The following is a 17,623-nucleotide window of genomic DNA, read 5'->3' as shown; positions in this document are numbered from 1 at the left end:
CAGGAAAAAAAAAAGCTCTGTCCTGAAAATGACAAAGGGAACTCAGTTGAAATTCTGTCTAAATACACTGACAACCATGCATGACTACCACTGAGAATTATCATGTAGCAATGCTTCTTCTATCAGTATCAACTATCACTTAAATAACAGCAAGGATAGAGAGAATGTTTGAGTATATGTTATTACTAGATCAATAAAAATATAGAGCATCATTTTCTGTAAGTAGTTCTGAGAAAAAAAATTCCATCATGGATGTGAAAAAGCTACTTTTTGTGATGATAGAAAGAGCTTTACGCTAATATACACTGGTTATGCCAGAATGAATATAATATTATTTTCACAATGAATTTAATATTATTTTCACGTTCAAAGCATAAAAACATATTAAGGTGCCAAGCAGACTTATGATAATGTGAAAATGAATGATGTTATTCTTAAAGAACAGTCTTTCAGGTTTTATTTTCCATGTATAAATGTAAATCTGCTTCACAAATTCAGTATGAAATAGAAATCTCCTGCAAGGAAATTGTGTAGGAACAGAAATAATCTTTTAAAAAATACTAGAGGTATGACAGAAGTGAACTAAAAGACAAGCAGAAAGTTCTATACTGTCTGGATTTTAAGACATGGGTATAGCTTAGGATAGTGGACTTCTGGAAGTACAACAGGATGCCCACACACCATGAGTTAATAGCATTAGAACAAAATCTACAATAGTCAGCTTCAATCAGTTCGGTCCTACATCTGTTAATATTGTAACTCTACTATTTTTTCTCAGTACAGCACACAATCCTATAGCTGCTGCAAAAGAAATTCTATGACGCTCCTCATACTGCTTGTCTGCTACCAGGAAAAATAAAACATCCTGTAGTTAGAAAACTGCCACTTCCTTCACATTCTACTGAGGACTTGAAAAACTATAGGTGGACACAAATGTCACAGAACATTTAAGCAACTGCCTGTCAGTCTGAGAGTCCAGACATCTGTCTGTTTTTCAGACTCACCCCCACACAGAGGCCACCCTAGAGCCTGTGTGGATGCACAGCCATGGGGCACTCAGGCAGTAAAAAGTATCTTTGCAAAAGCTCAAGAAATCAAATATTAAGAAGCCTAGGCATAGATAGATAAGGGTCTCCTTCACCATATATTTAGGATGGCAGTTATACACTGCTAATAAGCAGGACAAACCTAATACTAATAAGTTCAAGAACATAATGTGCTCCTGTTTTGAAAAATAGGAGGCCTCTTTTGTCTACCAAACCTGCGATTATCGTATTTGAGTGTCTATTCATTCAAAAACTTTAAAGTAACATCAAAAGTAAACAAATATAAACATGAGTATTGGTTGATAAGTAAATAAAGAATTGTTAAAAAGTAAGTTTCATCTTGCTATAAAATCTCAGCACTTTGAAGCAGTTCTAACGCACACTACAAGCGTCAGAGAATGAATTTTTTCTTGGTGTGCCCAAGTGTGGCTGAGTAGGAGAATTTACCTTTCACACACGAGAGGCCTGGACTCATTGAGGACGGGCCCCAGCGAGGAGCAAGGCTGCCGGGGCGGCGGGGCGGGGGGGACAGCGGCGTCCAGGGCAGCGCCCTTGCGCTGCAGCGTCTCCTGTGCCAGTCCCGGGGCCTCACCCTCCGTGGGACAGGAGCCAGCCTTGCTGTGAGCCCCTGCCGAGGGAAGCTCGGGCCCCACTGCACCCTGCAGGGCCAGCTCTGCTGCAGCCTGCTCAGCCTCCAGGGTGGGTGACGCTGGAGGCGACAGCCGAGGCTTGCGCTTGGTGGATGCTCCAGAAAGCAGCTTCAGCAGACCCTTCTTTTCTTTCTGTAAACCAAAAACAGTGCCCCATTTTAGAACAAAGCTCTCCCATAAAGAGTTGAACACATCCTTCTGATAGATGACATTGTTCTCAAAGAGGACTCAGTAAATCACAAGGACATACTTGACATTAGAGAGATGATGAAAATTCTAAAGAGAAAAACAGCAAGTAATTTAGATCATAAACTAGCTAAGTCCTTTCACTTTGTTAGGTTCAAGTTTAATTGAAATGGCTCTGTCACAAAAGGTTGTCTAGAAAATGGTGTGAGGAGTTAATATTACAACAGGAATCTATGAAGTAAAATATTTCATCAACATGGATGTTTCTGGGAAGACAAATAATCACTTCAAACCAAGCAGGGAGAAAAGTCTGCTCTGGAAGCTGCTGTTTAGGTAAGTTTCTTTTATTTATCCTTCTTTAGTAATGGAAGACCTTCATGATCTAACAAAAATTCACCCCAAGGGGAATGCAGTGTGTTCTGCTGTTCTGCTAAAGGGGAGGATTGTAAACATTCTTTTTGCTTGTCCAGACAAGAATCCCTGAAGACTATTACCTAGCCTGAAGAGAATTATTTAAGTAGCTTTTGTATTTCTTATTTTTTTTAAAGGGTGTGGCAGTGATCTTCTTACCAACCCTTTGACTGAGTGAATTTAGTGCTTATGAGGAGTGCCAGATTGTAAGCCCTGGAGACAAAAATAATATTTAACCATAGACAGAGAAAAGCCTAGAGCAATGAGAAATTTTTTTGATAGCCTGGGATGTAGTGGATTTAGTGAATAAAAATCCTCAGTCCTTTTTCTAAGTCTCCAATAACTTAGAACCATTTTACCAACAATCCACTGTCTAGAAAATGTCAAAGATAAACTCAGAGAAATTAAAACAATCCTATATTAGCATAATTCACCTTAAACTACAAATACATTTTCTCTAAGGGCACCTCAGTCTGGTTTCAATTTCTATGGCTAAAGTAATTTTAAAATAAAGTTCGAGGCACGTCCATTCATCAATAATAAAAAGAAATGTAACTAAAAAGTGGCTGACATTACTGTACAGTTTAAGATTAAAATCTTCATAAACTTCACTAAGGAGGTTGAGGAGTAGTAAGGTTAAGTCTAAAATATTTGAGATACAAAGATAGCTGTCACAAGGAAAAAAAAGCTTCCTGACTACAACACAAGTATAAAACAGAATCAATTACAAAGCAAGAAGAATTTTTCTGACAACAATATAATCACATGGCTTGGTGAACAGTGAGAATGAGTTGACACACATAGGAAATAGTTCAAATAGTGGGAAGGAAAGCAGAATCTTTACAGACTCCACTGTCCTACATTTAAAAGATGGTTATATGCATTCTTTCTTTGTCCAATAGCCATTGCTGGTAATGTGTTTTCCATAATATCTCAGTGTGCCTGCTTAATAAGAAACGTAACCAAAAAGAATTCTGATTTTAATTTTATTTTGTTAGACTGAAATTTTTACATTCCTGCAAGTTCATGTGGGTTTTTTAGGTTGTGCTCCTAAATTTCGTAAAAGATTGTATGATGAAAATAAGAGAATTAAAGGGAATTATTTTATTCTCTACCCACCTTGCCATCCTTGTCTGTTTTACTGACAGCAGCACTTCCACCAGCTGTTAAAGCACTCTCTGGAGATGCAGGAGCTCCAGGGTGAGTGTTTGCAGTTTTTCCACTGCTATCTCCCTCCAAAGATGAAGCAGCAATGTTAGGAGAATTCAGAGAAGCTGAGCTGCAGGAATAAGGCAGGTTGGACTTTGTGCTTGCATGGGTGTGACTGCTGCCGTAGGTCTTTCTTGACTATGTGAGGCAACTGGAATAAAGAATGAAATGTGAGAGCTCACCTTTTCACAAGACACACAAAGTGAGGTACAGTTACTGTGTTACAGCTAATCAATCATGAGAAGTTTTCTTCTTACCTTTTAAACTTCCATTTATACTACTATAATGACATGACACACACCACCAAATTTATTTCACCCAAATAAAGCAGTTGCAAATGCTTCCCTACTTGCACCGGTATGCAACAGAAGAATAACAGCACTGCAACTTCTCTGTTGTGGAGAAATCCAAGCTGATAAGTCAAATGCTTCACATACAGACAGATACAAAGTGAAGATTACACTTTTGTACCTAAGAGCTAGCTAAATACTGCCTGGAACTTGTTTGCTCCTTTTAATACCACATGTAGTTGTCAGGACATATAAAGGAAAGTAGGAAGAAACACACCTTATAGAAGCTGCTAAAAATATAATTAGATTGTTTCCCTAAACTATTCACAAAATCCACAACAGATTTCATAGGTCTTTCAAACAATAAGCACAGTGGCAATTACTGCTGTGAGTGCTTTCTCTGAAAATGTAAGCTGTTGTCTCTTGGGATGTTTAAATCTAGAAAGTGGATTAACTCATACCCCTCTGAAATAAAAGAAACATCTACACTGGAAGCTGGAGAACAGCACAGGGCTGAGTAAATTAACCCGGGCTGCAGCTCATGCAAGCACAGAGCTTTGCATGAACTAATTGATCCCTTCCAAGAAGTAACACTGCTGTTCAAATCATGTGCTCAGTCATGCTAGCATGCTGTTAGACCACTTCAACAGCTTGAGCACCTCTGCACCACTGGGTGGTATGAAATGCAGATATAACCAAACAGTATGTGCCAAAATTTAACACCTCAGTGCTGCACAACCTCTCTCCTTCAAATACTTTGAAACTTTCCATCTAAGAAGGGGTCATCCCTCTAGCTTGATGCACATGCATCTCGATTTTATCAACTTTTGATTTTTCAGATACTAATAGAGTTTCAGACTTGTTTTAAGCGAAATCCTGGAACCAAACCTCCAGTACTTGCTCTCTTCATTCTGCTTTCTACAAATTCCTCTGGTAATTTGGTTAGATTGCAGCAACAGTGTATTAGAGATGACTGACAAAGATCCCAAATTTATATAACAATCCTACAGTATTATACCCAATTACAATCTATGCAGTAAGAAACACAAATTCTCTCTTTTTTATTAAAAAAAGGCACATCACTTATATGCTATGTCTAGTTTTTTTGATAATCTCTTCTTTTGTAGCTGACCCTTCCCAACTCTTGAGTAGCATGAACATTTCAAAAGATAGATAAGGAGATTGCAAAAAGACTTTTTTGGATCAAAAACAATTATTAATGCTGGCTTTTGTTCATGAGACAACATCAGTTTTCCTAGAAGTAGCTGCTATTCTTCAAGATATGTCTACACTCACATGCAATTTATGTATGACAAGCATGGAAGAGCTTTCTGATTTTGTTTGCTTATTGCTGATGGAATTGATAGGAAAATGCTTCAAGTCACCCTGTTTTCATATAGATTATCCTTTAATGAAGTAAGCAGAATATATATTTTCCTTATAGAGCTTTCCAATCAAAGGATGCATACTCTCTCAGCAAAAGCGATGTCAAGCAATGTCTCACTAAGGTCATTTGAAGAATGGTCCTTGAAGCCCTGAGCTTAACTGAAGCTGGAGCCCTGCATCAACGTGAGAAGCCTCACCCAAATATTAACACTCAGCAAATGTGCTAAGGAAAGCTCAAGAGGATCATGTTTCAGATGTTTACTACAAACTTTTCTGGAACATTTGTACATAAAGCAGCTTCAGTGCTATTGCTTCAGTGCTCAGGTCCTTATAAGGGACAGATCTGTATCTCTGACTAAGAGCACACCTTTGCACAATCCAATGTTAAGGTCTTTGTGATGAGAGCCCAGTCCCTTTGGATTTTTCATTTTGGATCTGAAAAGTCAGTGGGCAGTATGTTGTCACATTCTCAGCTGAATGGAAGTGTAAAAGCTTATTCATCTTGACAGCAGTGCAGGGATGCAGGGACAGAAAAGCCTACGGAGCCCACAGATCTCTCCTTTGTGTTGTCACTTGCAAGCTCCTAGGCAGCTCAAAAGAAGGCTTTAGAGTAGAAACCACCTGTGCCTAAGAGGCAGAAAAGTACAGATGCTTTGCTTAGCTTCTCTTAGCAGTTGCCAGCAGCATCTGGTTATTTTAATTTAAAGACAAAGAATAAAGTTGTTACAGAGGACTAACACACCTGCTCCAGCTTCAGATCAGACTGGAGGAAGATGGGGCCAATTAAGGAAATAAAATAAGTAAAGACATATGTACATATCCTACCTTCAAAAGCAAACCTGGTGCTGACATCTGAACATGCACAGGGTGTTTTAGGAGATGCATGACTCTGAAAAGTGGGCTAATCCATGGATCTTGAGCCCGTAAGAAATAACCCTTCTTATGGGGATAACAGAGCATACCATTACCATTTTTTGCTCTCTCTTTTGCTCTGCCAATAAGAATCCTGTGATCAAAACAACCCCTTTTGTCATGATGCTCAGTCAGGAGATCACAGACCCTAAATTCAAGGCTGAAAGGGGAAGCCTTGGGATAGTCTGAAATGCGAGTTTTCCTTTTTTTGCTTTTTCTTTTGAGGCTCTTGAAGCAACTGGAACAGATTCGGCTCCAGTTGTGTGGTATTTTCTTAGCCTGGCAAATCCACAGAGGAGTGCATGGATTTGGTAAACAAAAACCTCTTGAAAACACCACCATCAGTCTTTTTGGCTCTGCATTTAAATAACAAGAAGGCATGTTTCACTATGATGTGGCCTTCCCCAGACAGTAAATGAAGAGTTATACCTTTCAGAAATACAGAATTTTATTACATAGATCATATGGATCTTGATGCCAGTATCACCTCAGTGTTTCAGAGTCAAAGCTGAAAGAAGCTGCAGTCAAGGTTAGAGAACAAGCTGGAATGCCTAAGGACCAACCCTGAGCCAGAGACCTGAAAAGGAACACTAAAGGTATTCAAAGATATTAGAAGATAATTTAAAAGTTAATGCTAAATTAGAGCACTCTGTAGCTCTTATGCAGTTAACACACAAAAAATAAGCTATGACTCAGATGTTCTTATCGCTTTTATTACTATATGAATTGCATATGAGTAGAAAAGCTCAAAGAATGTCCCCATCCCAGATACTGCTGGAACAACAAAAAAAAGAAAAATTCCACCTGAAGTACTTGCATATATTCCCAATAGTGGGAGTATGTACGTACACACAGTTGCTTAGAGAAGAATAATAAAAGATCGAACAACTCAGACTGTTATTTCAGAAAACATTCAACTCTAAACAATGACATTAAGAAAAGCTTTAAAAAAACCTCAGCATATACTTACACAGACCCTCACTCCAGTCATTTGTCAAAACAGACTCTACAGTTTGTCTACCACATGTAACAAATGTTGTGGGTTTTTCTTTACCTGTTCTAACTGCATTTCGAGCCTGGTTGACTGTCATTTGTCCTGTCACGTGCATAAGGACCTTGGTTTGAGGACTGGTTTGGATATGTGCTGCAGAAACCACTGCTGTGGGCACTGTGCTGGAGTTCACTGCCACACCATTCCCCTGGAGCTTCTGGGATGTTCCACTAGCAGTGGAAGGGCTGACCATAGTCACCACTCGTCCTGTTTGGCCAGCAGTAGACATGGGAACTTTTGTTTGTGATGCACTTGTCACTGTCCTGCCAAAATTTAAAGCAAACAATAAAACTCAACTGGAAAAAAATCAGCTAGTTACTAAAACTCACAGGTCTTCTATTATACAATTGTAGCATTTAATACAAGAGCAGAATAATTTTGGATTTGAAACTAGCTAAACTATTTAGACACTTGTATAATACTGTACCTTGTAACTGGAGCCACATAATTTCCAGGAAAAACACCAATCTTGCTTGTATGCATGGAAGTTCCCTTGAACCAGCCATCTTGGCAGCGTTCAAACACCAGGAACATTTCTCCTTTCCGCAGTTCCAGTTCATCTTCTTTTCGAGGAGTGTAGGGGTAGATAGCAATATACCTAAAGACAGAAAAAGAGATGCAAAGGATAAAACTAAAACAGTTCAAAATATCACTTATGCTTTCTGGCACAGAGAGCTCAGTCAGAGATGAGAAGGCATGGCAGAAATGGCTGTGATAATCCATCATGCCATTACAATATTAAACCAGAAGTTATGGTAACATTAAAAGGAAACAATGACAGGTGTATCCTCTGAAGTGCACTTAAATGTGACATAAGCAGCAGTATTTGGAAGCTGGGGCTGGAGCTGCTGGGAGGCAACAGAGTGGTGGGGAATGATCACAGCTGCAGGAATAAGGCAGGTTGGACTTTGTGCTTGCATGGGTGTGACTGCTGCCGTAGGTCTTTCTTGACTATGTGAGGCAACTGGAATAAAGAATGAAATGTGAGAGCTCACCTTTTCACAAGACACACAAAGTGAGGTACAGTTACTGTGTTACAGCTAATCAATCATGAGAAGTTTTCTTCTTACCTTTTAAACTTCCATTTATACTACTATAATGACATGACACACACCACCAAATTTATTTCACCCAAATAAAGCAGTTGCAAATGCTTCCCTACTTGCACCGGTATGCAACAGAAGAATAACAGCACTGCAACTTCTCTGTTGTGGAGAAATCCAAGCTGATAAGTCAAATGCTTCACATACAGACAGATACAAAGTGAAGATTACACTTTTGTACCTAAGAGCTAGCTAAATACTGCCTGGAACTTGTTTGCTCCTTTTAATACCACATGTAGTTGTCAGGACATATAAAGGAAAGTAGGAAGAAACACACCTTATAGAAGCTGCTAAAAATATAATTAGATTGTTTCCCTAAACTATTCACAAAATCCACAACAGATTTCATAGGTCTTTCAAACAATAAGCACAAAAATCCTTTAAAGGCAAGAAAGGCACCCAAAGCAAGCAATAAATTCACTTTAAAGGCAACACATAAAGGTAACACTGGCAGCAGAAGGCTTCATTGGTACATGATTTAGCAATGATCTACAAAGCCACACACTGAAGCTCTATGGAAAAGCAATTGATCTGCTTTAATTGATGTTCATTAACTTCCCTTTCAGTTAATTTATTCCAAATTTCATTAGTATCCTCATATAGAGCAACCCTTTGAAGATGGAAGATGGGAGTAAATGAGATGGGAACTTGATTAACTGCACTAGGTGCAATAATCCATAAGAAGCAATGTTAAAATGCCTGACACCAAGAAACAGCCCAAATCCAGATGCACCTGCTATACAAGAAGGGTGCTTTTCTGGAGTGGGAGGAAACCTGGTAGGAAGATAACAAGGACAGAACAAAAGCAGTCCTCATTCAAACTTGTCCCATCAGATGGTTCAGCATCTCCTGAGTTTAACATTTTCTTTTATCATTCTTATTCCCCAAGCTGCACACAAAGAAGTTTTTAAGAAGAGAGATGTTGTTAGGAACACATGTTAATATACCAAATATTTTCACCCGAAAGGATGACGCACATTTGCTTGTATTGCAAGTGTGAAGACATAATGCTAACTAGCAGCTTTCTGCCTTCATTCCAAATTGCCACCCACTAATTAAGTGCACTGTAGAATCTTCAGTCAAATTTCAATTGCAACTGACACAAGTAGTCTGACAGTAACACGTTTAACAGCCTAAATTAAATACAGCACTTTTTGTGTTTTGGCATAAATTATTCCATATGAGAATAGCCTTTTCATACCATACATAATGGAAAACATTGAATAAATTCACTCCAGTGAAATGACACTTTTGAGTTACCCAGTATTCAGTGCTAACGCACGGATTCATTCATCTTCTGCATGATAAATACTTTATATTTTCAAGTTAGTTCTTTCTATACACAGCAACAGCTGATTATATTTATCTAAGACATAAGCAATGTTCAGTGTGGGACCTGTTTGGGGATATCACCTTTCTGCATGCTTTTTTTCTAAGGTGCAGGCTTGGCTTTTTGGCAGTTCCAGCAGAACTGAGCCAGCTGCCATGCTAAATGTACAGGTGAAGTTAGTGATCTCGTTCCATTTTTCTGTCTGGAGAAAGTTTCAGTTTTACTCACACACTTGGACGAGTTTGCTGTCGTAAATGTGCCACTTGGTCAGCTGATCCTGATGCAGACCTTTGTATGACACTTGCAGACTGAGGTCCAGAAGTGGCCGATGCAATGATTGCAGCAGACAAAAGAGGTGGTGGCGGAAGGGGAGGATTCATATTCTGATTGTATAAGAACAAAAAAAATAGCAACAAATGAACAATATTGTTTGATGAGTTCAATCAGCTGGAAAAAAAAAAAGGCATGATATTCCAAGGAAGTGGAAAAAAGCAACTGAGTCCAGTGTTGCTTTGCCTATTGTTACAATATAACTGGAGAGTTAGCTTTCTCTCTATTTCTTTTTCTTTCAGTTTAAAATCTTGGAGTTTTGGCAGCTAATTAAGCAAATGACAAACAATTTCTCAGCACAGGAAAAATGGTGTTTCTAGTTATAACATGTTTAGGATAGGGCTCGACAAAAATTCAGAAGCCTTCCAGGAGGTAGATTTTTGCATCCTGCTGCTGACTGTACTTCATAACATGATTGTTTTTGTAACCTGAAGCTGAAACATAATATACAATTCAGCTGCAGTGCACCCAAAAGCACCCCTTCTGGGGGAAATTTTCTTTTGATGTATGGGTTACAAAAGCAAGCACAATATGAGACCATAATCACTGAGCTGTTGTTACTTCTTTCTCCTATTCTTCTAGTCTAAAGAATTAGCTTTTGAAATGCAGTATTATCAAGATTGGTAATCTTTAACAAATACCCCAGTAAAAAGGCACCACAGATCGTAATGGGGGTCCTGCCTACAGACTTCTGTGCATTTTAGAATCAATGGAGCAATTGTTACCTTCTGCTCTGTAAGGCCTCAGACAATTCTTTAGGACCTTGTGTACTGACACTCCTGGGAAAAGGCACTCACAAAGAGAGAGCTTTTCCTTCCCCCCTTCCAAAAATAACTATTTGTGTTACAACACACAGAAAAAGAGTAATAAAAAACCTTCTACCTTTGAAAAAGTGAAACTGAATTAATTTCAAACATAATCTTCCTAAAACCCATAGAACTAGAATATTAATTAATAAAATATCCTGAAGTAGTGCCTGGCACTTCCAATATATCAGCATATAAATGCATAGCATTGCATTATCAGTTTGGAAAATATGTAATTGAAAGTCATTTTAATTTCCCTCAAACACTTCACTTCTAAAGGGTTTTGCCCTTTTTTTTCTCTTTTTCTGTACAAAAACCTATATGGAAACAGAGTTTTAGTTCTACACTGCGTGATTATTACTCTTCTATATTTGGTGGAAACGTTAATAAAAAGACAGCTCTTTAAACCAGTTTTACACTGCCAAGTCACAGTAAAGAACTGCATAACTAAAGACTTTCAAATCTAGAGAAAATGTATCAACTCTTACAGAGTTTCAGTCAAAATTGTTACGCTTAGCTATGGTATAAATTGCATGTTATATCGTGAAATATTCCTATTTTATTTAAAGCTTTTTTTCTGCTCATACATTAACACATTCTTAAGACCAAGAAGGCCTTCTGTATCGCACACGAAACAGAAATGACCTGCAGGAGAAACATCACTGAGAGCTTTGATACGAATAGGGTATTTTTTACAAAAGTGACAATTGCATTTGCTTCATATTCAACCCAACAATTTTTTAAAGTATCCAGATCATTCACACCAAAATTCCAACATTTCTCTCTCAGCTGTTTTACAGCTGAAGTTATTTGCCCCTCCCAGTTAGACATTCAACAAATGTCTTAGTTAAATCCAAGCTGAATGTAAGCACCTAACTTTCATGCAACCTATCAATAGAATTTCAATTTAAATATTTTTCTAGGCATCTAGATGTCTTTGTATATGGTAGAACTTGTAAATTCACATTAGGAGATGATTAGTTGGAATTCTTTAAAGTTAAACCTATTCATGCACAATATCACGGTTGTCACGGTTCCATACTTCCTGCATCTCTAAAGATGCTGAACACTGCATTTTATTCATTTGAACACATAATATACAGTGAAGCTTTAGCTGCAATACAGGCACCTTCACAGCTCTATTTTATTCTGCTTTATTCAGGTTCTGCTCCCCTCACCATGTCTATCAATATGGTAATGAGATCAGCAGTGAGCCACAGCACAATTAAACTCCCAGACTTGGCAAGAAATCTAAATAAACTACTTGATAGACTTTAGAGGACTAACACTCCAGAGCTTGCACTGCTACAGCTTGGTAAAACAGACCCAAATGATCTAGCCAAGTTTTCAAGAAGTTTTCTGGCATGTAACCATTTTTCTAGCTGTTGAGAAACACACCTACCTCCAGGGCACTTGGTAGTTTTGATGGTTTCCATAGTCAACATTCCGTGAAAGAATATACACAAATCACATGCGATTCAATAAAGTATGCTCAGCAATAATTCAGAGTATTTTAGGTAGGTGAGGGGAAAAATTGAATGTTTCTGCAACTACTTTTTAGACACCAGGTGTACTTTCAAGCATATAAACCAGCAAATAAGTGATAAATAATTTTTTTGAATTGGAAGATGAAAAATTACATGATTTGATAACTAATGTATATTACAACTTCAAAAAGTATCTGTAGTCATGCTCTAGAAACACATGCATATTACTAAACTTAAATATAATTAGGATGCACTCCCATATCAGTTAATTGAAGATCAGTAATCACCTCACTCAAAGAATAATAAAAGGCACAGCAGTGGAAAAGAACATTCATTAACAGTCTTCACTCCCACAACGTCTAGAAAAAATATATGGCTTGCAAAATTCCCTGAGGGCTAACAAATTAAGGCTTATGTTTAACAAAATTCCTAAACTATATGTTATCAAAAACAGGTCTCTCATACAAAACCTCATTGTTTCTTCCTGCTGCTTCCTCTTCAGAACAAAAGTTGATTTGAATTTTGGTTGATTAAAATTAATACAGTTCTTATTAAAACCTCCTGACTTAACACTATTGAACTTACTCTGGAACTACATAAAAGAGCTAAATGTCATCAGTGTATTATATAACCCCCACAGCTTGTGCCTCATTAATAATAATTCAAACTACCTTACATTCTTCAAAATAAAGAGCAATTTCTCTTTTGTGCATGAGAGAACAAGACTTGTAAAATTGGGTATTTTTTAATTTTTGAGACCTTCAGCATGTAAGTGAATGCAAACCACCCAAATATAGACCACCTCCTTCTGCTAGTTAAGAGCACACACCAAGACACCATTTCAAAGTCAACATTTCCAATCTGTAGAAGTAGCAGTATGGACATTTAGGTTGATTGCAATCCAAAACACTTTTCACTTCCCAAGAGACTGTAAAGGCACACTGAAAGGAAGATAAGTTATCTCTTGTTGCTAGATTGTTTTTCTGCTGCTGCTTTTGAATGTAATTCTAACTTTGCTGTGGTACATTTAGTTTGTTTTTCCCATATCATGGTTCAAATCACATACTTCAAGATTATTTTTCAGTAAATTCTATGGCAACTAGATCTACTCCATTAGATAACAACCTTATAAATTACATCCAAGAATTTCCTTCCAAGTGAATGAGCTTTACGTAATTGTATGTGCATGTTTTCACCCAACTACTACTGGACTTGATGTCTGTTATTTTTATTTTGCAAAGAACTTTAAATATACTAAACACCTACAAGGTTCAAAAATGCCAGTGGCCAAGATAAGCAGGCCAATTAATGCCCTAATTAGAGGTAAAGCTGTGGTTGGAAGTCCCAAAGAACAATAAGAGATAATATCACAGCCAAAAGCTCTGGCTGTGAGAAGTCTGTCTCAGTTCATAGCTTCTTCAATTTCAAAGAATCAAACCTCAAATCACAAGCCAAGAATTAATGCTGTTGTCTAAAGAATGCCTGATGCAAAATAAAACTTTGAAATAAAGTATCACAAGTTTTCTGAAGGAAAATTAAAGTTTGCTTAAATGATACAAGCAGTAGAGAGCGTATATGGTCACTTGACAAGAGCACTCTCATTCCTAAAGCTCATTTGTGTCAATTTTGGCTGAAACTTTGTAAATTATTTACTTCATACAATACTGGGTACCAAAGAGCATCTACAAGACATTATTATGGACAAAATAAAATTAATACAATTGGCATTTTTGAACCACCAGAGCAACATAAAAAACTAAAATGCAATCCTATACATGTACACAAATAAAAGAGTCACAGACTCCCTTGGGCTAGGAATTAATCCAAACTGTCTTAGAGAAACTTGTTAGACAACAAGACAGCTCAAAATTATCTCCTGTTGACAATAAAATGCCATCTTTCTTACAGGAGATAAGAGAAGACACTAGCTTTCCCTTGCTTTAAGATTCAGGACAGATAAGTGTAGCAAAGATGCTCAAATTCAGAATTACTGTAAAGGAATACATTATTCTCTTCTTTGCTGATGGGTAATCATGCTCATCCTCTCAGATTTCTTTTTTCTCCCTTAATCTGAGTTTAGCATTATATCAAAGAAGTGTATAAACACCTTGCTTTCAAAGAACAATTACTTTCAGTAGTGTTATAAACACCAAAACAACTGATAGGAAGGACATCAAATAAGTGACCTTCATGCTAAAGAGAAACTCATCCTGTTCCCATCCAATTTCCTTGTCACTTAGTATTCAGAAATTAGGAAAAAAGCTACAGGGAGAAACTTAGAGAAATACAGGAATTTCTACTTACAAAAGCAAAAAAAATACAAGAGCAAAAGTACTCAAGCCAACCACTTCTAATGTATTAAACATACAATCATAACTGTTCCACAGCTTAAAATTAATATTCAGAATGTCAGGAAGGGTATTTGCAGAAGGGAAATATCTAGAGAAATAAGAACATCACTTTCTCTCTTGACTGGTCGGAACTATTTTGCACATTTCTAAAATGAAAACAAGAGCTGATGAAGCAAGAGGAAAAGTGTAAGTAAAAGATATACCTCACAGTCTGTGACTTTACAAATTGCATCATTATCTAATATTGTCTATCATAAAAGAACACAGGAATAACCTGACTCTAACCTGAGCTGCCAGCTTGCATTTTAGTCATGCTGAAAACAAGTCAAGAAGAAACAGAACATGATGTACAGAAGGCTATTGACTTTTAAAGAGGGTGGCAGAGAAGAATTCAGGTTCTCAATGGGAATTATGTGCCTAATTGGAAAAATAAGCAGGAACATGGTTATCACAAAGAGAAAGTAGCACCCCAAGATACAGGACAATCAATGGCAGGAGTTTCTCTCCACGCTGCATTTAGCACTACAATTTAATTCCTGTGAATACCCATGGTGAGATCGCCTTTGAACAAGCTTAAGCAACTAAAGCACCCAGGGTGGTTTAATGACTTTGCACCACCACCAAACTAAAGTATTTTTCCATGTTGGCATCAAATAAGGAACTCGTGACTCCTAATAACAAACAGAAGTGTTTGTTATTGAGAGCAAAAAAAAATGCAGTTTCTGACAGAACTTCCTGAAATTCTGTATTGAATGCTGTCTGCTCAATCCTCTCCAAAACTTGAGTATCTCATAAATCAAATCAATTACTCAATGTTTGCAGTATATATGTTAGCTAGACTTGCATTCTGCTTAACTACACCTAGGGTGATTCTGTTTGCTCAGTTCTCACAGGTATTTTCTGGAGGATAGGATGAAAGAAGTATAAAAGACTAAGTGGATTAGTATATAAACAGCTAATTGTTTCTAGTATAAGATGTATACCCTATGGGCAAAAAAAGACCTGAGGGTCTTTCCTGGTGGACACCAACTTGAACAAGAGCCCGCAATGTACACAGGTTGCCCAGAGAGGTTGTGAAGTCTCCATCCTTGGAGATATTCAAAAGCTTATTTGGACACAGTCCTGAGCACTGGGTCTAGGCAGCCTTGCTTGAGCAGGGGAGGTTAGACTAGACAACCTCAAGAGGCCTTTCTAAACTCATCTGTTCCATGACATTAAAATATGAACCTTAATATAATGAGATAATTAACTGTTTCCAGATTAGCATTCATTTAAACAGGAGGATTACACAGATAATCCACAGATTGAAGGAGTTAACAATTTAACCAAAGTAAGACAAAGCATAGCTACAGCTCAATCTGCCTTATACAATACGGGCAAAAGCACATGGTCCATACAACTGTGAGTAATAAAGTCATCTATCTGAAGAGCAAAGAATGTGAAATACATTTACTTGGATGAGAGCAATTACTAGTTCACAAAAGATGACAAAAATTTGTGGCATCAGGCTGGATATTTAGCTAGACATAAACTTTATGCTACATTCAGGCAAATTTTCAAGATGTAAGAATCAGGCTAAAAAGGTAAAAGGGTTATACTATCAATATAGTATAATATATGAAAAAGACTGAGTAGTATTGCACCCATTTCTGGCATGTGCCACCATGTATGTACCATGCCAAAAGGAAGTACTGGAGATAATTCAGAAAACAACAGCATCATAATTTAAAGGACTGAAAACTGTAACTTTAGAGTTCCAAAGAAAGAAGCAAACCAAGCAACAAAGCAACCAACCCACACCTAAGTATTTTTGTAAACAACAGAAAGTTGATACCACAAGACAAACAATTGTGCCTTAAATTTTGCAGAAAAATGTGTAAAATTATGCAGATGCCAAAAAGTTGACAACAAAACTAGACCTATTTAGCAGCAAGGCTATTAATCATATTTTAGTAGGTTTAAAGACTTCAAGGATAGACACCTGAACAAGATCAAGTCTCAGGGTTTTTTGTTCAGCTTGTTTGTTCGGTTTTTTGAAGATCTATTATTAAACTGTGCCCAACCCCTTAAAAATTAAGGGCACAACTTTAGACTGAATTAACTTAATTTCAAGAATTTTAAATAAAGTCACATTAAGATGCCTTAAAGATCTCCAAAAACTGGTATCCACAATCTTTATTGCAGCAAGGCTCTGATGAGTACAGTATGATATATGGCATTCCACAGTTTTTCTAACATAAACATAGGAAATGAAGGAATTCCAGCAGGTTTTAGAAAGAATACCTGCACTTCTTGAAGGAAATGTCACGTTATTTGTTCAAAGGAAACAGCACTGCAATGTATTTCTTCCTTTAAAAGATGGTCATTTGCTACATGTTTTCCTATTGATCCCCAAGAATCTAACTTCAAAATGCTAGACACGTTCTTTATCTGCCACAGGTGTACATGCAACTAAAATCACCTTATTTAATGAGAAGACAGCAGACTTTTGAAGTTATTTCAGATAATCTTGAAAATCTTAAGTACGACAGAAACACCTGGCAGCTGTGGTCTCAAGTTGATGTTTTTTGTAAGAACCTGCTTGTTTCCCCAGACTTTCCCCCTCAGCATACTTTCTTTTCTACTCATACTTAAAAGAAAGACTGTTCTGGAAGGAAGTGTGCTTCTCATGTTTACTAAGGAGAAATTACAGAGGAAAGCTGGAGAAATGGATATACATGACAAGATGCAAACATTTTAGCAATAGGGCTTTTGCTATAGTTAAATTCATACCATTGTCTATCACATGGACACAATTCCCACAGCACCATAATTTCAAATCAGTATATTGGAACTTGAGTAAAAAAATACCAAGTGTACAAGACCAAAGGAAAATGAAAAGACTAAGTTTCCTTAAGCAGTACTTACACCAAGAGCAGCTTGGTAGGTAACTTCTGAGGGGAAGGTGAAGGAAGGCCCTGTTGTGACTGGGCTGCTGGGGGGTGGAGTCACAATCAGCCCTGTAGTGCCAATATGAACCTGGGAGAGAGAAAAAAGGGTCAGCTCTGTGTAGTTTAGTAACAGCTGGTTTTGACA

The 17,623-nt window shown here is 37.4% G+C and overlaps 1 protein-coding gene across 1 annotated transcript in view; it reads right to left on the bottom strand.

Moving 5' to 3' along the window:
* The window catches only part of SH3RF1 (SH3 domain containing ring finger 1), an 80,325-nt gene that overhangs the window by 6,521 nt on the left and 56,181 nt on the right, over positions 1 to 17,623 (bottom strand). The window contains 7 exon segments of the mRNA XM_005415556.3: positions 1,494 to 1,828; positions 3,413 to 3,573; positions 3,576 to 3,653; positions 7,145 to 7,404; positions 7,569 to 7,739; positions 9,803 to 9,957; positions 17,456 to 17,566. Of these exon segments, the coding sequence (XP_005415613.2) occupies positions 1,494 to 1,828; positions 3,413 to 3,573; positions 3,576 to 3,653; positions 7,145 to 7,404; positions 7,569 to 7,739; positions 9,803 to 9,957; positions 17,456 to 17,566 (1,271 nt within the window).

The sequence above is a fragment of the Geospiza fortis genome, unplaced genomic scaffold, assembly GCF_000277835.1.
Source record: "Geospiza fortis unplaced genomic scaffold, GeoFor_1.0 scaffold40, whole genome shotgun sequence".
Lineage (NCBI taxonomy): Eukaryota > Metazoa > Chordata > Aves > Passeriformes > Thraupidae > Geospiza > Geospiza fortis.
This window is presented reverse-complemented; position numbering and strand designations above follow the sequence as displayed.